At 53.7% G+C, this 19,481-nt stretch overlaps 6 protein-coding genes and 2 non-coding genes across 8 annotated transcripts; 1 reads left to right on the forward strand and 7 right to left on the reverse strand.

Annotated features, from left to right (window-relative positions):
• Positions 1-345: 345 nt before the first annotated feature.
• Positions 346-1,249, reverse strand: BBK36DRAFT_66216 (hypothetical protein; the record flags this gene model as incomplete). The annotated part of the gene is made up of 3 exons (XM_024898462.1): positions 346-746; positions 812-925; positions 994-1,249. The coding sequence occupies 3 exons, from the start codon at positions 1,247-1,249 to the stop codon at positions 346-348; spliced, it is 771 nt and encodes a 256-aa protein (XP_024748979.1).
• Positions 1,250-1,845: 596 nt separating this feature from the next.
• Positions 1,846-1,928, reverse strand: BBK36DRAFT_t109. Its single transcript has one exon. It is a non-coding gene; the product is annotated as a tRNA-Glu (tRNA).
• A 113-nt stretch (positions 1,929-2,041) lies between these two features.
• On the reverse strand, positions 2,042-2,123 carry BBK36DRAFT_t108. The gene has a single exon. It is a non-coding gene; the product is annotated as a tRNA-Glu (tRNA).
• Positions 2,124-2,452: 329 nt separating this feature from the next.
• BBK36DRAFT_1120426 (transporter) lies at positions 2,453-4,181 on the reverse strand (the record flags this gene model as incomplete). The annotated part of the gene is made up of 3 exons (XM_024890694.1): positions 2,453-2,581; positions 2,645-3,928; positions 4,029-4,181. The coding sequence occupies 3 exons, from the start codon at positions 4,179-4,181 to the stop codon at positions 2,453-2,455; spliced, it is 1,566 nt and encodes a 521-aa protein (XP_024748980.1).
• Positions 4,182-6,940: 2,759 nt separating this feature from the next.
• BBK36DRAFT_1141611 (polysaccharide lyase family 8 protein) lies at positions 6,941-9,740 on the reverse strand (the record flags this gene model as incomplete). The annotated part of the gene is made up of 8 exons (XM_024893463.1): positions 6,941-8,308; positions 8,371-8,520; positions 8,574-8,669; positions 8,727-8,825; positions 8,892-9,065; positions 9,131-9,173; positions 9,245-9,440; positions 9,512-9,740. 8 exons carry the CDS (start codon positions 9,738-9,740, stop codon positions 6,941-6,943), a joined length of 2,355 nt encoding a protein of 784 aa, XP_024748981.1.
• Positions 9,741-10,541: 801 nt separating this feature from the next.
• Positions 10,542-11,999, reverse strand: BBK36DRAFT_1120262 (Acetamidase/Formamidase; the record flags this gene model as incomplete). Its single annotated transcript, XM_024890680.1, has 4 exons — positions 10,542-10,732; positions 10,814-11,176; positions 11,233-11,829; positions 11,909-11,999. The coding sequence occupies 4 exons, from the start codon at positions 11,997-11,999 to the stop codon at positions 10,542-10,544; spliced, it is 1,242 nt and encodes a 413-aa protein (XP_024748982.1).
• Positions 12,000-14,254: 2,255 nt separating this feature from the next.
• Positions 14,255-15,392, forward strand: BBK36DRAFT_1202377 (hypothetical protein; the record flags this gene model as incomplete). Its single annotated transcript, XM_024897216.1, has 3 exons — positions 14,255-14,346; positions 14,388-14,822; positions 15,008-15,392. 3 exons carry the CDS (start codon positions 14,255-14,257, stop codon positions 15,390-15,392), a joined length of 912 nt encoding a protein of 303 aa, XP_024748983.1.
• A 738-nt stretch (positions 15,393-16,130) lies between these two features.
• On the reverse strand, positions 16,131-17,684 carry BBK36DRAFT_1120762 (glycosyltransferase family 4 protein; the record flags this gene model as incomplete). The annotated part of the gene is made up of 1 exon (XM_024890741.1): positions 16,131-17,684. The coding sequence occupies one exon, from the start codon at positions 17,682-17,684 to the stop codon at positions 16,131-16,133; it is 1,554 nt and encodes a 517-aa protein (XP_024748984.1).
• Positions 17,685-19,481: the final 1,797 nt, after the last annotated feature.

Consider the following 19,481-nt stretch of genomic DNA (forward strand, 5'->3'; position numbering starts at 1 on the left):
AGCGCTCAGATCTGCTGCGATATTGCGGACTTGTAATTAGGCTACTGTGAATTTCAAGTCTGTTTCTCCTAACGATATTATCGTGAGGCTATTTTGCTTTCACCCAGGGGAAGGACACACTGACTTCGACTACATGTATGCAAATGAGTGATTCTTCTGAGCGAGTCATATTGCACATGGTCATGGCCAGTTCCGGGCAGACGGGCTAGCAAAGAGACTCCAGTGCAAGCCAGTCTCAAAGTGCTGACCTTGGAGACGGATACGACGGGCGAAGCCGTATACTCTCTGGTGCCCGTTCAAGCCGAAGAAGACAGAACAATGTTCTTTCTAGTATAAACCCAAGTTTCAAAGCGTCGATTCGCCTGGCAAAAGTCCCTCGCGCCACTTCATCGCCGCGTGCTCGTTGGCCCACTCCAGCAAGGCATCATAGTCCGCACACTCGTGCACCGAGCCCTCCCCCGGCCCTTCCTTCGTCTGTCCCTCCAGCGTCGTGTCCGCCGAGCACATGATGCCCTGGCGCAAGTAGTTGAAGCAGTGCGCCGAGTGGTGGGCCACTTCCTCGGTCAAGTTGACGCCGCCGTAGCCCTGCTGGTAGTGCTCGGCGATGTAAGAGAGGCAGTGCAGCTGGTGGAAGACGGACATCATGTACGCCGGCCCGTCGTTCTGGCGATCAACGGCTACCGTATAGGGCTCGGGTAGATCGTACGGGCCAGCGTCGTCGCCTATAACGACGTAGCCACGGCTGGCTTGAGAACCCCCAGTCAGTTTTGACTACGGTACGGTTCGTATGCGTCGAGGGGGCGGAACAAACCAGAGCTTAGCTCAATCCAGTTGTGGAGCGTATGAAGCGTATCTGAAGAGTTGAACCACATCTCACCACGCATATATCGCGGGTTGTCCCGAAACGTGTAGAGCTTCTGCGGCACTGACAGTACACTGTATGTCAGCAGCGGGTAGGCAATGACAAGTGCGATTGTGGCCAGGCATACATACATCTGGGCACCGGCGTTCTCCTGATCGTGTCTCTTGCGCAGTACGGCTTGAGCATCAGTAAAAGAACGATGACGCCAGCCATCGCGAGCTCTATCAGAAGCCTCAAATACCGCCATGCTCGCTGTGCTTGGCTTTGCTTTCCCGGAAATGGGCCCGGGACATCGGAAGGGAGACAGTATTGTCCTTCTTCGACGGATGCCGGGAGGAAAGCTTGTCCTTCCTCTTCCTCGTCGTGCTCATGCTTCGAAGATCTCATGATGATGTCTCTGAGCCTAGCCGGTGTCGCTCAGATCTTGGGCTAGAATCAAGGCGAGTATAGAGAATAGGAGGTGTCCTACTAGAATCAATCCCCCTTTTTTTGCAAATACACATCATCTCTTATTCATGAGACCGTGATTATATAAGTACCGTATGACGGGGTTGCATTTTCCTTGGAAGAGGATGCCGTTCCGAGTGGGGTTTGAAGGACAAGTTGGAATTTACCCGCAGCATACCATGGATAGAAGTCCCTTGGCCCTGAGGCCAACGGCTAAGATCCTGATGCTTTCGCCTAAAAACTATGTATTCAGCCGGCTGAGAAGAGTGGCTTCCAAATTCTGTGCCAAGTACATAGGTTCGTTCTAGATATACCTTCCAGCACCGGCATTTGCCACTTGACGTCTCCCAACCCTAGAACGCCAGTGCAACGCAACCCCTTTCGTACTCTTACCATGTTCCAAGCCCTCTTGGCTTCAATCGTCAGTCTCAAGCGTCAAGAAGGATGATGATCCACACAGAGCAATACTTCCATAAAAAAAGGGCAAACGCCTTCACCAAAGCATAAAATGCGACAAAAGGCAAAAAATGAAACGTCTCCGATACTGGGAATCGAACCCAGGGCTGCTCGGCGCTCGGTAAATGAGAGCGAGCGATGTTAGCCACTACACCATATCGGATGTTGAGATGCTGACTAAGGTGTAAATCTCTACCATACGACCCTCCTCCACGCGAGAGCGAGAAACAAAAAAAGGAACAAAAACAGGCTTGAGGTCAAAAAAAATGAAATTCTCTCCGATACTGGGAATCGAACCCAGGGCTGCTCGGTTCAAGTTACTGAGAGCGAGCGATGTTAGCCACTACACCATATCGGATATGGGATGTTGTTGACGGCGAGATCCCGGTAACAGGCCCATCAAGGTATCTCGCATGCCCATGTCAATGAAACCGTCGAGATCGAACTCATGTAGAGCAATGGGATGTTGTTTCTGAGACCATTTGAATCAAATCAAGTTGGCATCAGATTATGCCAAATGAAAAAAACCTAAACATGCATCATAGAAAACTGCCTCACCCAGGGTATCTATCACACTTCTCCCCTCGCTACTCCTTCACCCGAGACTTACCTACACCAACAATCTTTTTGTTCTATATACAAGCACTCTATCGACAACATCCTGCCCCTTGACAACCGTTCAAAACACTACAGAGCCGCCTTGCCTCTCGATTCAAACGGCAGGAAAAGGGTGAGAATGCCGGCCGCGATAAACAGGGCGCCGCTCGTGTACACTGGCGCAGACGTCTCGAGGTTGGCAAACATGGCAATAATTGGCTATTACAAACAAGTCAGACTCATCCTCGGATAATTTTGACAGAATCGCTCTGAAACACTTACAGCCATGATGCCAAAGACTCGGTTGGCAGTAGCAGCAATGGCATTGCCGGTGCCTCGCTGAGGCGTCGGGAAAATCTCAGGGGTATACCCGTACAAGACAGCATACATGACGTTGCTGCAAAAGTTGTAGGCGCAGTTCCATCCGAGGAGCGATTCGCTGCTCTTCGCAGTCGTGGAGCAGTACAAAAAGACGCCCGTCAGAGCCGCAGACAGAGCGAGCGTTCCTTTGCGGCCGATCCTGGGCAGCTCGACAAGCAGGCCTCCAATGAGGGCTCCGGGAACACCAAGCACGGCAATGATCAGACTGTTACGGTACGTAATGTACGTGCTTCCATCCCCAAAATCGACGCCCTTGTTGGCCTGGATAAAGGGCAAAAAGGCATTGTACAGCGGGAACCCGAGGCCGATGAGAGCCCAAATGGCGGCGATGAGGCCGGTGGACAGCCCAAGCTTGAAGGTAGAAAACAGAGCCTTGACGTGTGTGGTGTCAATCTGCTCAACCAAGTGTCTCTTGACAGCGGTGGAAAGGTCCGTCTGGGCCACGTAGCCCTCGGGCTCGCAAGCCTTGAGGTCTTCGATGGTCAGGGTGCTCGTCTTGCCATTGCGCCTGGCCACCTCGTGGACAACGCGCACGGCGTCCTCGTCTCGGCCCTTGCCCATGAGGTACTTGGGTGATTCGTAGAGAGAGAAGAGCCCGAATCGAGCCAGAAACATGAGCAGCGTGAGTCCGCCCATGGCAATCAGAAAGTAGCGCCAGCCCATGTTGTTGTGCTTGAGGCAGGGCTTCTCGTCTTGGGCACACGTCAGGTTGCCCAGCAGAGGCCAAGCCACCAGGTTGGCAACGACCTGGGCGACGGCCCAGTCAACGGACAGGACCGTCAGCAGATACTGGTGCGTCTGGGGCAGGAACTCGAGGAAGATGGCCGAGTCCACGGGCAGGTTGCCTCCCACGCCAAAAGACCAGAAGCAGTCAAAGATGCCAATGGCCGCAAAGTTGGGCGCTCCCGCGGCGATCAAGCCCCAGAGCGCAGTCAGGCCCAGCGTGAAGTTGAAGGCAATCTTGCGGCCGAAGATGTCGCATCCGAAGCCCCAGAAGACGGCACCGGCCAGGAGACCAATGTTCTGGGCGAGCGTCAAGAGCGGCGGGCGGTTGGGCGAGAACTCGTTGCTGACGGGGGTGAAGATGAGGGATGTCACGATGGGCCACAGATTGTCCGACGCCCAGCCGAATCCGACGACGGCAAAGAGCTGCCATTGGTACCATCCCATCCCGATGTCTTGGATCTGGATCAAATCCGTGTGTCAGTTGGCTTGATCAAACGTGCGCGGCGCCTTGATGAATCATTGCAGAAACATTCGACACAGCCAATGAGATGAGACTTACAGCACGATTCAGCACCCTGGCCTTTGCCTCGTACACGGGGTCGAGAGCGCCCTTGGGAATGACATCGTCGTCGCCGCTGCTGGCCGAGATGCTGTTCGTCTCGACGGGGTCCGGGGCTGGCGCCGTCTTGCTGTCGTCTGACGAAGCAGCCATTGAAAGCGATCGTGTCACCGAAAGATACTGAACAGAAAAAAATAGAGTGTAAATCAACTCCGGCAGGGAATTCCTGCGGTATAAATAGGAACCTGCAGTGCAAGCCAACACAAAGGCAAGCCTCAACTCTAAAGATCGGGGAGACGAGTGAGATGGCGATGATGAGTGACAAGACAAGAGTCCCAGCCCGGCGTGTCGCTCTGATGCCAAAATGAAAAGGAAAAAACGCGACGGAGCGACGATTATGTACGCGGCAGAGGATTCGCGCAATGCAACCTCAGCACACGAATATCAAAGATGGTGGTGCTCAGCAAAGGCAACCCGGAAAGCTGATGCTACCGTCGAGGCCCGTCGTACATGACGCTAGGCTTCTATCACACCTCTGGATGCCTTGATCTCGCAGACGCTAACACGGGCGAGAATGGGGTACAATACGCGGGATCCTCCAGCCGGAAAGAAAGTCTCTTTCACTATCCACCTTGTTGTTCCCTGTCAAGGGTTCACCGTCTCTGCCCTGACAATACCGAAGGCAAAAGCCTGGGTGTCAAAGTGTTCAACGTCCCAAAAGGCAACTCAAGAGCTGAGGCTGGGATTGTCACTGGACCGATGACGATGGCGCAATATCGTGCAGCTCTTGGTGATTGCCCCGGGCACGAATCACGATACAGATGCCGTGCAGGGACCACCGGGAGGGAAAGGCGTCCAAGGGCTGTTGGTGGACGGGATCGGCAGCTTTGGGGGGACGGAGCTGCAGCTTCGGTGGCTTGCCGGAGAGTTGGGGGTGCAGGCGAGGCGTCGGCCAGGCCGTGCTGTAAGCAGGGGCGGACGAAGTAGCACAAGTAATAAGGTAATGGTATGCTTGATGGGAGAAAGGCTCAGCTGGTGAGGGTGTGTGAAGCAGAGGAGGAAGAAGTCTCGCAAAGTTGTTGTTGGAACTGGGGGAAGACGGGATGCATGTGATTCGTCCTCAAAGTTACGATGAGAAGCGTTCATCAAGACGTCCTCATACTTGTACTTATTGCTACTGCCTAGGACACTTGGCATGTAGAGTCTCGATGGCTGCTACTTCGTACAACGTAACGAACCCATCATCATTGACAAGTCGCCCTGGCCTCGGCAGTACTCCAGCAGGCGTGGAACCTTAACGTGAGCGTAATCCCGCCCCATCGCAGATCGCCAGGGCCCGACCAGCCCTGGGGAGTCGAGAATCTTACAGGTACGTGCGTGCGGAAGTGAGCTCCGTACCTTACTAGGTATTAGAGAAGTAGTAATATCAAACGCGGGCTCCCCTGTCTTGTTCTGATTCCTCACACGTCGTTACATCTGGACAGTTTGGCCTTCCTCTACGGACTATATTACCCATATTTTCCGCTTTGTTCTGTCGTCTCTTTTCCCTTGTCGAGTTGACAAGACCCCAGCGGGAGCTTCGTACAGACAAGGCTTCGAATTTTCACCGAAATTGCCGCTCCTGGGGATTGACAGGGGGTAGGAAAGCTACTTTTGCACCCAGTAGAGCTCTTCCAACTTTCCAAGCTTCCCTTTCGCAATGAAAAGACGCCCGCAACGAGCATTCTGACATCCATGTATTTTGTAGCTGTCACCGAAAGTAGCCAAGAGCGCAGTTGGATGGAAACGGAAAATGGTGGCGTTTATGGCTCCTCGAGCCGGTGTGCCCTCGGCCGCCTCTGGGTGACCGGATTTGGCCGCGTTTCAAGCCGCAATTCTTGATTGTTTTTTCCGATGGTGGTATTTCCCGATCTGACCGAGGAAGCTGTTGCATCAATACGGGCGTATCTTGCTCTGATATAACTCAAAGCCTGCTGTAGAAACGGTATGTGCTTTGGCCGGATTGTTGTGGGTTGGCATGGAGTGGCGGGGACTTGCCAGAGCGGCATCGACGCCTCACCGGGAGGTATTAGTAGTGTGGAAGGGACACGAGCTTTGCTCCGCATCAGTCAAATATGATGACATGATATGAAATGCGCGTGCCTTACCGAGTACTACCTAGTCGTTACTCGGCCAGGCGCACCTTATGCGAGTACTGAGAAGAAGAGTGCCGTGGAATGTGCTCCGCGGGTGTGATCCAGTCACCAAGACATTATCCAACGAGGCTCCAACATCCTTCCGGAGAGATTCTCACTCGTGTCTTTCTGCTATTACTCCTCCGCCTGCATGAATGCAAATGCTCACGGCCCGTCTGTGCCGCTGCAACTCCACTGCAACCTGTATTGTAGATCCATGTCCGCAGTCGCTTCGATAGCCTAGCGCATCACGCAATTGCTACTTCATGCCATAATAGGACTTTCTTTTGACGTCTCCGTAATATGAATCGTTGGAACATACTAGGTAGAGAGACACACGCCTAGGTAATTACCTAGTAGTAGAGTCGAAGCATTATGTATGTATATAGTAGTAGTTGTTACGTCGTTCGGAAGGGTTAGAGCTGGCGTGACTGCATGCGCTTACATGCAAACAAGCCAATCGGCCAACAGACCGAGAGAGGTGAGCACAGGAGGAACGTCTGCAAGAACAGGATTCCTTCTAGAAGTGTAGCCCTGCTTGCATGCATACGGGTCCATGTGGGTGGCTTGTAACCGTGCCTCATCTTGTGCTGAAATCATGTGCTCATATTGTTATGTTCCTTGGTCTTTTCAGGGTACGGTGTATTCCTCTCGGAAGCCAACTACATTACCATCTTCTCATAATAAATACATTAGCTGGACCAAATAAGCAAAAGTCGCCCATGAACACTCGTCCCCTTAGTTCAACTCCAAAGTCACCTCCCGACTGACCGACGAACCAGCCAGCCCCCCCGTAGGCAACTTCACCCCAAATCCAATCCCGCCATCCCCCCTCCTCTCAATCCCCTCGCTCCTCTCCCCCATCTCCCTCACCGCGTGCTTCTGACCCGCAATCTTGATCGAGTACGAAGCCGCGCCAAGCTTCTGCGTAGGATCAGCCAGCGTCACCGTCAACCGCAGGCTGTTGCCCTCCTTGCTCTTTGCGCTGAGGAGGTACACCGCCGGCTGGTCGGACGTAAACGTCAGCGTGCCGGCGCTCGCCCAGCCCAGATCCTTGAGGTCCAGCGCGACGGACTTGGCGCCGCCGGGCCAGAAGGCGAGGCTGGCTCGGTTTTTGCCGTAGATGCCCGAGATGCCCTTCTTGGTGATGGGCGTCCAGGTCGGCTTCACGAGCTCCTTGGTCAGCTTCTGGGACGAGATGGACGGGAAGAAGCCGTAGGTGAACTTGTCGCCCTTGATCGTCGTGTAAGCGGAGAAGATGTCGACGGTCTCGACGCCCTGAGTCGAGGTGGATATCTCGGACCAGTTGCCGCTTCGCTTGCCCACCGACAGCGTCAGGTCAAAGGGCGTGTCGTAGGCAAGGTAGCCGTTGTTTGCGTAGTAAAGCGTGTCTGTGGCGACGTGCTGCTCGCCCGTCAACTGCGCAAGGGGGCCGTTCTTCACGAATGCCTTTGTCTTGGAAGACTCGGCAGCGCGATTGTCCAGCACCGTGATGACGGGGGCGGTCGCGTTCTTCTTGATATCCGTGGTGATGACAATGACGCCCTCGTCCACAAAGAACCACGACTTGCGGTACGAAAGATTCTGCGTCAACGGATCGAGATAGTCTTCCACAGCAGCACCAAACTTGCCGTCGCTGACGACGCCCACAAAGTCCTTGAGCCCGGTGTATTTTACCTGAGAAGCCTGAAGCGTGGGCTGGTCGAGCAGGGTCGTCGTCCCCGGAACGAGATTCCAGTCCCACGCGCCCATAATGTCCTTGTACTCGGTGCCCGTGACGTACGAGTACAGGGTGCCCTGGCCCATGTGGTAGGCGTACGGGTTGGCGCCGTTGACGCTCTCCGAGTTGGCCGACCGGGTGGAAATCATCTTGTTCGTGAGGACAAAGTTGGGTCTGCGGTGGACCATGTAGTCGCTCGCCCAGAAGCCCTTGTTGCCCGTGAGCTTCTCGGTGCCGTTGGATAGGAGTCGGCTGATGGTATCGTTGACGGCGTACGAGCCCGTGAAGTCGGCAACGGCGGCCGCGAGCTTGGAGACATTGAAGTTGATGTCTGCGCTCGCTTGCAAGTCAACGGTAGGGAAAGAAACAAAGCGACCGATGGCGTTCTGTCATGGTCAGTGGCGGACTCTTTCCTATTGTTCAGGGTTTGTAAGGAGCGGGTGCTTACAAAGTCCCAGTGCTCGGTTCTGGTCTCAGAGTCTGTGAAAATCATCCACTCGTCGCCCTTGATGTAAGTGGACATGGCCTCCCTGGTGCTGTTGTCCGCGGCAAATGAGGTACCAATTGCCTCTCCTTCAAGCTGAATGAACGCATTCAACTACATACCAGGTCAGTAACACATCTAAACATGATAAGGGGGTTCAGTCTCACCAAATCCTTGCCGTAGTTGCCGTTGTACAAGAGACCGTCATGCTGCAGAAACGTGCCGTCTCGATGGATACCATCCACACCAGCAGCATCCTCAAACTAGCTCTCGGTTAGTCCAACCCATTCCTCCCGATATAGATCCCACGATTCACTCACAGTCATTACAGACATGGCTCTAGTCATAGAATCCGACAGAATCGTGCTGTTATCCGTAAAAAGCGCCAAGGTGACTGAGTTTTGCATAACCAAGACCATCTACACGACAAATTAGTATCGTGTCTATATGAGATATATCCAACGGAAGGGACCAGTCGGACTCACGTTGGCTCCGGTCATGCGGCCACCAGTACCGTAGGTACCGTCTCGGAGAGCATACGCTCGATACGGAATGCGCTCGCAGCCCGCCCGCTGCGTCTCGGTGAGGTTTGCATCCTTGACGAGGAGGCAGGCAGTCGAGCACAGCTGAGGAATCAGGATGGCCTGATCATACCAGTTCTGTTGCACGTGTCAGTGAAGAAGTTCGTGAAGCTGCCATCCTTGGTAGTTAGATGAAAACATACCGTATTCCACAAACCAGGCGTACCACAAGGACATCCCTTTGATCTAAAGCTCACATTAGCAGCCATAACCCTCGCACAAAGCACAAAGCGATGCAGGTATTTCGCAACACTCACGCTTCTCCGCCATCTCCCATGCAGTCAGCCGGAGTATAGTCATTGCTGAACCAATAATCCAGACCCTTCTGAACAGCAGCCAGAAGCTTCGGGTCTTTGGCCCAGCTGCTCGAAACGACAGGATTGACACCGCTCCACGCAGCCCCAAAGGTGATCAGTCTGTTCCAATGCTCCTGGATTGGCCAATTGGCACGTTCTTCAACCAGCATATGTCAGCACGCATTCATCAAGCCAAACGAGACGCGGCTTTCGAAAGGACAAACTCACGCGCAGGACAGCCAGACAGATAGTTTACATCAGACCAGGTGCCATCATCCTTTTGCGAGGACAACCACGTGTCGATATTCGCAAACCACGTAGGATCAGGAAACTGCGCGAGATCCGCGGTCCTTCGCTTCGCAAAGAGCGCGAGATCATCATCTGACGAGGAAGCCGCTCGCGCAACTCCCGCAGCCGCTGCCGCAGCCGCAAGGCTCACCAAGGAATTAACCTTCATGATATGCCCTTGTCAAACTCGTATTGTCCAAAAGTCCGATCCCTAGGTGCTGGTCCGGGGGGGTTGCAGACAAGCAGCAGCAGCCTCTTGATGATGAGACGCAAAGGCCGATTGAGCTGTTGCTAGATCACAAAGCAGACTCAATCTTCACGAAAAGGAGATTCCTCATTATATCCATAGCAAAAAAAGGAGATCTCCTTCCCAACTCGTCCATGCTGACAGGAGCATGACTCGTCCCATTGGCGGACAAATGCTTCGTCTGCCTGATTGGCGGATATTTTCAGGAATACCGGCAAACCGGATCTCCTCAGAGTCCGGGGTAAAATATGGGGATGCCCTGAAGAGCTGTGCCTGGCGGCTGAAAGCAATATTTCCCCCGCATATTCGGATGCAGAACATGGTGACATATCCCAGCTAGAAGTCTGTAGAGACACCATGTGTGGTCTAAGAAGCTCCGAAAACCAACAAAATAGCCCGTCGAGGAGGATGGAGGAGGGTCACAGAGCGTCGTCAAGCTGAGGGGATCAGGAGCATTTAGCTGCTGACTATCAGCCCGCAGGGATAATTCTACACCAATGAACATGCCGTCTTGGAAAGAATAATTCATCACCCAGGTTACACGACAGCCTTGTTACTGTCATAAACGGCGAAGATCAGGCTCTGTCACGTCACCATCAGTTTTGGGAGTTGATCTGCGGGATGGAGCTTGGCAGTCGTCTTGCTCTTGAACGGTAAACATTGGCATTGCTTCATTTTCTGTCAAAGCAGCGGAATCAATAAGCAGCTCCCATTTCAGTACTGTTACACGCTAGAAACTGGACATGATCCGAGGTCTCGCTTCTTTGGTTCAGCTTCAAGGGAAATGTCAAAGTCGAAAATGTCCATCGGAATTCCCAGTGTTGTGCAGACGTTGGGAATGTCCACGATCCCCGCAATAGACCCCTTGATGGGGGCGCACGATAACAGGAGGTACAATTGCTCTCCAGAATATCCTGTGCCATATGATGAACTTGTCAGAGGCTGTATCAAAGGAGAACGACAGTAGGTGAAGGCACAAGATCCTCATGACGTACCGAACTGTTTGAGATACTCAATGGCGCGAAGACATGCCTGCCGGTAAGCCACCGTTGCATCCATAAAGTGCTGCTTGCCATGCTCATCGACCGAGAATCCTTCAAACGTCAGATACCGGCCGGGGCCGAAATTGGGGGCTACATCGCCTGGTCGGAAAACGGGGCTCTTGATGGCTCGCGACTTGACGCCGTTCTTGATGAGATCGAACTTAATCGTGATGGTCCCTGCTATTTCAATGGCACCGCAAAAGCTAATCTCTCCGTCGCCTTGGCTGAAATGGAGGTCGCCGACTGAGAATTTGGCCCCTTCGACGTGCACTGGAAGATATGTCGTCGATCCTCTCGAAATGTTGTTGATGTCCACTTGAATGTTGTTAGAGAGCGCCACACATATTCTGCTGCTTCTTTCACCGACATACCGTTTCCTCCGTGCTCCGGCCGTCCAGGGATAGTTCTGGCTCCTTCACGAGCAATCTTTGCTTTGAGATCCCCAGTGGTTCTTCCGGCATGCACATTCTTTTCGAGCGGCGGTTGCGCGACCACCTTATTTGGATGGCTATGGACACACGAAGAGATGAGCTCAGCCTCACGACGATTCCACTCAGCCAAAACTTCATGTGATGGCGCACAGCCAAGGATTCCAGGGTGAATCAGGCCGGCAAATCGCACCCCGGGGATGTGTCGGCTGGTGCAGTAAATGCCATCAAAATCCCAGATGGCTTTGGCAGCCTTGGGGTAGTGATCCTCGAGGAAGCCCCCGCCGTTCTGGCGATCAAAGATTCCCGTGAATCCCCATGGTGAGTCCTCAAATGGCTGGACATCCGTAATGTTGACCACCAACAGATCACCTGGTTCGGCGCCCTGGATCTCGAAGGGACCGGTCAAGTAGTGGATCTTGCTCAGGTCTACCGTGCGTACATCTTCAGCACTATCGTTGTTGCCAATCTGACCACCGGTCCAGTCGACGCATTCAATCTTGACAGTTTCTCCAGGTTGGATGGTGCCGATTGTAGGGACTGTCAACGAGTCAATATGCCTCAGTGCTAAGCTGTCTTCTGGCCGGTATGTAGTCAGAAGATGGGTTCGTGAACTCACTGTCGGGATGCCATCGGTTGTGCAAATTTGGTTGCTCTGCAGCTGGAGTTTCCAGCGAGACGGTTTGCGCGACTCGAATCTTGCCCGGCATGGTGACTTGAGCTGTTCTGTGACACTACTCGAGATGTTCTAAATGGTCCGGGTCGATCTGGTGGCAACTTGTGGCAGATATATGCACTGAAAGCTGTGGATCCTGCAATACAACGCTCTGTAGAGGTCGATAACTGGCCGTTTATAGCCGGGTGCTGGCTGAGCGTGCATGCACGATGACTATCACCATCACCAGGTATATCCGTATCAGCAAGCACCCTCCTCTCATATCATGGCAGGCGGCGGGTGCTTATCCCCCGCCATGATAAGCGATCGTCGCGCATCTTCAGCCGCTATCACATCGTCTTCGCCTTTCGGTTCAAGGCACGGCAGAATCGACATTCTCCTCGGACGTCCATCGGAATGTCTGTCGTGCCACAGGATCTTGTTGCTGCTCATTCGCTCGTATCGGGCTCGCAAAGATAGACGTGGGATGGAGGGTGCCATAACAGCCTGTTTTCGGATATCCAGTCTTCGCCGACAAATCTGGCGCTGATTCTTTGTCAATCATTATTGCTTCTCCGCATCACAATCGCGGGGAAGGATGAATGACAGAGGGTGAGGAGGCTGTTGGTGGTTTAATGAGAGCTGGCTGCGGAAAGGATCGATACTGTGGGGAGGGGTTATCGCCTACGTGAAACTGGTAGCGAGTATTGAGATAAGAACAGTGCATATACAGTGCGTATGTGGTAACTGCCAAATGGGGAAGTGATGCTATCGCGGGTTAAAGGGAAGCCGCCATGGCCGCAGCTTGCCGCATACAGACGACCAGCTGATAGCAGATAAGGACGAACCGACAAAGCACTGCAGCTGGTCAGTTCGTATCTGCCTGAATCGCCCAAGAGCATCGCCAGCAGCGGGCAACTCTGTCGGTTTCACGCGAGACAAACAAGCAGCTGTGAAAGCTCCGACTGCCTGAAACCACAAAATCCGAATTGAGGCCGTCACGGGGTGGTGGTGGCGCTAAGCCGCGACTTTACAGGGCATCGCGTCGGAGATTTGGTTTGAGCTCCTGGCCTGAGACGTTACATGAGAACACCAGACACGATGCGATGTGAGTAGAAGAATTCTGATGCGAAACTGAAGAAGAGCAGGGAAGACGGTAACGGAACTACGAGGCCGAGATGCGACTCTTCAAAGTTGCGAAAGTCACGAGATGTTGACGAGAAAATCCGCCATCATCGCATTGCCTGTATACGTATCTCGTCCTACAGCAACAGCGGGCGAATGATCAAGAATCTCGCGCCGACGGCTGGGCAATCTCTTGGTCCTTCTCCGGTACAGCGATCGAAAGCCAATTGTTCCCTTGCGCAGGGATTCGAGCGCCTAACAGCGAGATGAAGCCGTCCGACTGGCTGCGCAGCCCAAACTCCCCACCAGCCCGAGGCGGTGCCACTCCTCCCAAACAGCCAGCGTAACATTATCAGCGCTAGCGAAACCAGGCGACTGCTCAAGCTGGGCAGCCGAAAGGATTGCATGAACCGCCGTATTGGCTCGGCCGACAGGGCACCAGCATAGGTATGGACCTCGAGATGGAACGCCACACAAGACAACGCTGGACGACTCCCGCGACTCCCGCACGTCTCTTGTCTGTACGAAGCTGCAGCGGTAGTGCTACTCTTCAGAGAGGCAACATCTTTGGAGGCCAAGCCCCTGGGGGTTCTCTAACGCTGCCTAGAAACCCACCTGCGACGGCCGGGGCGAGTTGACACCGCCTTGGCTCCGTGGCTTGCTCTGAAAAGCTTTCAAAAGCTGTTGCAGCTTGTCAAAATGGCCTGACCGATGCCGTCGACAAGGGGAAAGAAGGAGATTATGAAGCTAATCCTCTGATGGATTTGTGTCGAGTGGAATCTGAAAAGTGTCTTAAGCGAGGCCTTCGTTTCACGCCTCAACCGTGCTTCGTGACGGTCTTCCTCTCTTTCTCTTTCTTTTGCTCATATATCTCGCTCGTTTTGTTTGGTTTCTTTTCCTGTTTGTCAACTTGCTTGGACAGGCAACAAACCAGTCACGTTCTCTTCTATTCGCCGCTGGACGGGACCATCTTTTAATAATACATTTGTTCTTTCTATTTGTTTCTTCTTTCCTTGCTCTCTCCTCTTAATTCGCCTCGCACAGCCTGCTCTGGAAGCATCAGCTCAAAAGCCGTCAGCCTCGTCTTCAAAACCCATCAAAAATCCTTCAGAGCCCACTCATTCAAGATGTTCTCTCGACTCGCCCTGGCGGCAACTCTCCTTGCCACCACCACTCTTGCTCAGAATGCACTCCATGCAGGCTCTGTCCTCCGCGCCGACGATGTTCTCTCAAAGCCTTATGCTTCACTCATCAGCTTCTCAGAAGAAAGCGCAGCTGTAGCCCGTGACCTGGAAGAAAGAGCTGCAGCAAACTCCAGCATACCGTCCGATGTGAAATTGCTGCCCAACGGATCGCTGGATTTCACTGCCTGGAACAATCTCACAGATGCGGCGTGTAAGCAACGCCTGTCCACGATCAGCCGAACTTCGAACCCCTCGGGAGACTGTATCTGCTACAACCTGCCCATGCTGGACGTCACCACCGGCATGTTCGAGGCGGACCTGCGGCTGTATCGCATCTCGGCCCCCAGAGACGACTTTGTTGGCGTGCCGCCGAGTGAGATCCAGGTCGGCGTTGTGTATTCAGGCGCCAGTGTGACGCCTATGAAGCCAGCCAACTCAACGTCTGGGTCAAGTCCGTCTGTCAACGTCACCAAGAGAGCCGATACCGAGACCAGCTCCCCGACTCTGCTGCAGTCGTACATGCTGGTTGGCCAGATTGACAAGGACAAGATGCAGAAAAACTTGTCAATGTAAGTCTCTTCTCTCACGCCCTGCCTTTCTTTCTCTCTTTTCCTCCCTCCCCCCTCTCTCTCTCACTCTGTGTGTGTGTAAACACAGAACTGCGTCACATTCATCTACATAAACCGATGTGCATTATACATATACAACTCATCGAACGAAACATCTTGAATCATGAAACTAACACACCCCCCAGCGCCGATCTCGAGGCCCTCGTCCTCCCCACCCTCACCCTCTCCGCCGACACCCCCAACGGCCGCATCAGCTCCAACGTCTCCCTCAACGAAGCCGTCTTCCTCGTTGGCGTCTTCTCCACCGACGTCGTCCTGTCCGACTTTGCCGCCGCTCAGCTCGCCGTCACGCAGCAGCACGACGCCCTCAAGAACGGCACCGTCGCCTTCATCCTGCCCGGCGTCAACATCCTCATCTTCCCCGTCGGCCTCATCGTCACCTCCGTCTGGCTGGCCATTGGGCTCGCGGCGTACGGCCTCGGCACCTATGAGCGCATCCAGCACGTTGCGGCTTACAAGCGTAGGACTGTGCATGCTTCGAGGGATGCGGCTGCTTACCGAACCTTTTAAATGGCAACGCATTCACCCCGCTTTGGAAGGATGGTGAGGAAGGATGAGATACCTGGCACTGGTTGGTTAGTCTGAGCGTTTTTGGGTTAAAAAGAATGGGTTTACGGGTGAGAATGGTTATGATTCCCCAGGCGTACTTGGCACTTTTTACTCTATATATTATCACTGTTACACACATATGCACTCCATATAGCATGGCATTTCTTTACAATCTTACTTCAGAGAGATCAAAAACTCAGTCGAATTGAGGAAAAGACGCAACCCATGCCTTCATTGAGAAGTATATATGTATATGTGCTCTCTAATAATGAAATCATGTCTATTGTACTAGAAATGCGAATGCAGTCATCAATGTTAATCTTGTAGGGTATATCCAGCAGGCGATCATCATTCGCCACATACTCCGAAACAAAAAACAGGAGATATCGAGAAGAGAGTAATAATAAAAAGGAGACCCGTGAATCCATCATCCTCATGCGACGTGCATCTATCGCACATCTAGTAATTTCCTACTTCCTAAGAAAATTCAAAGTCTATACCATATGCACATATATCTCCGTAAGAAACAAAAGAAAAGGGACAAGGGAATAAAACAAGAGAAACGTGATAAAACATAACATCGCAATAGCCTCACATATAGCGCCCCCCTGAACACCGGCGCCAGCCTCCCATCCAATAAATCACAAGATATCCCGAGTCCAAAGAAGGTCAACACACATCCTACCATAACTGACAACATCAATTCGCCGGTGCGGACTTGCGAATCCTGCCCTTTGCCCACAGGAGACCTTCGGAAAAGACCACATACGCACCGGTAACGACCCAGAAACTCAGGATAACGCCCAAGCCACCCATCAGCTTTGCATCGACGACGCTGCGTGTGACGGTTTCTCGCAGAGCACTATTCATCATGAGCCAGCCGTACACGGGCACCAGCTGCTGGGCGGTGGTTGTCACGGCCTTGGTAGGTTGAGGCTTGCCCTGCTCCAGCTCGCGCTGGGCAATGGTGTCGGCCATGCGCCAGGCAACCTTATTGTTGATCTTCTCCCAGGTGGCTTCACAAGCAGCGAGGCGAGCCTCCTTGGCCATGTTGAAGCGGAGCTGGTGGTCTTCAGCCAGCTGGGCGGCCTTGGCAACGAATCCCTGGAGGTCATTAGGGGGGACTAAGTAGCCCGTCTTGCCATCCGCGACAATATCGGAAGGGCCTCCTTCGTCACGAGCAACCACCGGGACACCGCTGGCCATGGATTCGAGCACAACCAGGCCAAAGGTTTCCGTGACGGAGCAGTGTAGGAAAACGTCACCACTGGCGTAGTACGCAGCGAGGTCCTCACCGACCTTGAAGCCGGCAAAGGTGACTGTGCCCTTTTCCCTGAGAGGGTCGAAAAGCTCTTGAACCTCCTTTTCGACATCTGGGTTTCGGTTCCCTCCGACAATGAGCATCTTGAAGGGAAGGCCCCTGGCGTCCAGTTCCTTTGCCACTTTAGCAAGGAATTCGAAGCCCTTTTCGCCTGCAATTCGAGAAACAGTGACAAAGATGATTTCTCCATTGGGCGCAATCTCCTTTCGGAGGGCCTCGCTCCGGCGGCTCGGGTTGAACATGGTCGTGTTGACGCCTCTTGTCAGGACCTCGAGTTTGCTAGGCTGGACTCTTTGGCCCTCCAAGTACCGCCTGACAAATCTGGAAGGGTAGAAGATGGTCTTGATAGAAGAGTGTCTGAAGAGGTAGCTCTGTACAGCGTCAAAGGCAAAGACGGCCGCATGGCTGAGCGGCGCCGGGAAGAGAATCGAGCAGTAGCCCGCCAGATCGGTCTGGAAGTTGCAAATTATGGGGATCTGCTTCTCCTGGGGCTGTTGTCTCAGCTGCAGCATGACTTGAAAGCCCAGACTGGCCGGAGAGGCGAGGTAGATGAGATCTGGCGGCGCATCGTCGCCAAAGGTGCGAGAGTAGAGCGTTGAGTTGCGGACGGGATAGACGATGGACAGCTCCGGGTTGAACGGCAGGGGGTAGCCCGTGACGCGGACCTCGGGCTGCTTGTCGGCAGGAGAGAGGCTGGGAGACGGAGGAGGCGAAAAGGTGTTGTGGTTGGTGTGGTTGTGAGGAGCAACCACCGCAACCTGGACGCCGTGATCGCGCAGGTGGTTGACTAGCATGAGAGTCGTCCGGCTCACCCCATTGACGGGGCCGAAGGACTCGGTGCACAGGAGGATGCGCTTCCCTCTGAGGGCGGCCGGGAACTCGGACAAATCATGCTCTGGATACTCCGTTGATGCGGATGCAGCAGACGACATTGACGCCATGGCGGCTCTATGGGTGAAAGAGAGAGGGTATAGGGGGAGCAAGGAGAGAGACAGACAGGCGCAAAGGCTCTGCGGTGAGGGAGTGGCTTATAGGACGCGGAGGTGAGGGAGGTTTGGTGGCCTACGAGGATTATACAGATACGAAATACATACAACGGGCACAGAGAGCGAGTGAGCTTGCTTTTTGTCTCCCCAGGTGCCGCAGACTTGGACGCCCAACGAGTTCTGGACAGGTGCCGTCCCACGTGGATCGGCTTGATATGTTGCGCATGATGGGAGTGGCTTCAAGGGCAAGGGAAGCTGCAATAGGACGGCGCGGGAGTGGGCACGAGGAACGGGCTCTGGACGCAGTTCGTCGAGACGGAGTGCCGACTGCCTAGTCTGGGAGCGCGGGGGAGAGAAGAAGTGGAATAGAGAAACAGAAAGATAAAGAGAGGCATATCCTCTCGTGTAATACTTGCCCCCCGATCTGGATATGGTATGGCCGGTCGTCATGTGGCGAGGTAAGCGCGTTGTCAGTGCCTCATGCCGTAGCGAGCCTTGACATCTTTCTTTTCCATCCTCTACCTTATACGACTTACAAGGTAGGACACCACTTTCTGTGAGGTAGGGCTGATCCTGATGCCGCAGTAGATACCTCACGGTAAGGCAGCAGTAGAGTGGTAGTCCAGAGGCGAAGCATCCTCATCCCTCATCACCAGCTGTGTATAGTAGGTTGCATCGTTTTGCAACTTGGAGGAGGACTTGAACACAGGCAGTGTGCCCCGTGTCCCCATGTTCTGTAGCCCAAATCACGACCGGCATGTCTCTCCAAAGAATCACCGTGCATTGTTCACACGGTTTTTCCGCCTTGTGTAAGTCGAGACAAGCTTCAACAAGCGGCACATTTCGCGAGATCTCCCGCAAAGCCCAGATGGACGAATCAGCGACGGCAGAGCAGCCACATTGCTAGCGCTGACCAATGGAAGCGCGGCAGAAGGAGGACGTTCGTGCGAGTTGAGATGCTGTGCCGTCCAAAGTGATGGAACTGCGAATGACAGCCTTGGGGAGGACCCTCGTGTCTTGTCTGGTTGGCCGAGAGCGTCTTTGATGCAACGGAAGAGATCGAGTTGTTTGTGTCTCTGCGGCAAATGGAGGGGATTTTCGAGGAGTCACTCAGGACGGGGTCACGTGTGATGTCTTGGACAAGTGACTGGCGTCTTTGAGACACGGAGCGACTGGTGAAGCTAGCCACGAGCAGTTTTGACGCGGGATGGAGTGCAGCATGTACGATTCGCGTGCCGCGCATGGGGCGCATAAATGGATGGGCTAGAGCTCGGTTCATCTGGGGAATTATTTTCCCCTTCCATTTGGCCTAGGTGGTCAGTGATGGAGATTCTCATGGAGTGGTGATAAGCCTCGTAGATGTGCGGGCTACGACTTGGTGGCGGCGCGGCCTCCTAACCTAGAATCATGGAGAGGTCACCGGTGTTCGGTCGAATGGTGAGAAGAGAAATTCGCACGGCATCAAAATTCAGACGACACTCAGCAAGCGCAAGGACTCATGTCTCGTCTCCTCCATATCCATCTCGGAGATGGTTGAGTCTGCTCCGTTTGACAGCTGCGAAAGATCAAGCCCCTTGTCCGTCACCTCTTGGTCGTGCAACGCCAACATTGGTCGTGACTCCCGATATCAAGCGAGAATTGACCTTCAAAGTTGTCGCATCTCAGACTGGCAGACAGACTCATGTCGCGTGAGCCCTGTAGCGGCGATGCCAGCGGTGATGGGCGCGTCCTCCCGCCAATCCT

The sequence above is a fragment of the Trichoderma citrinoviride genome (genome assembly GCF_003025115.1).
Source record: "Trichoderma citrinoviride strain TUCIM 6016 unplaced genomic scaffold BBK36scaffold_8, whole genome shotgun sequence".
Classification (NCBI taxonomy): domain Eukaryota; kingdom Fungi; phylum Ascomycota; class Sordariomycetes; order Hypocreales; family Hypocreaceae; genus Trichoderma; species Trichoderma citrinoviride.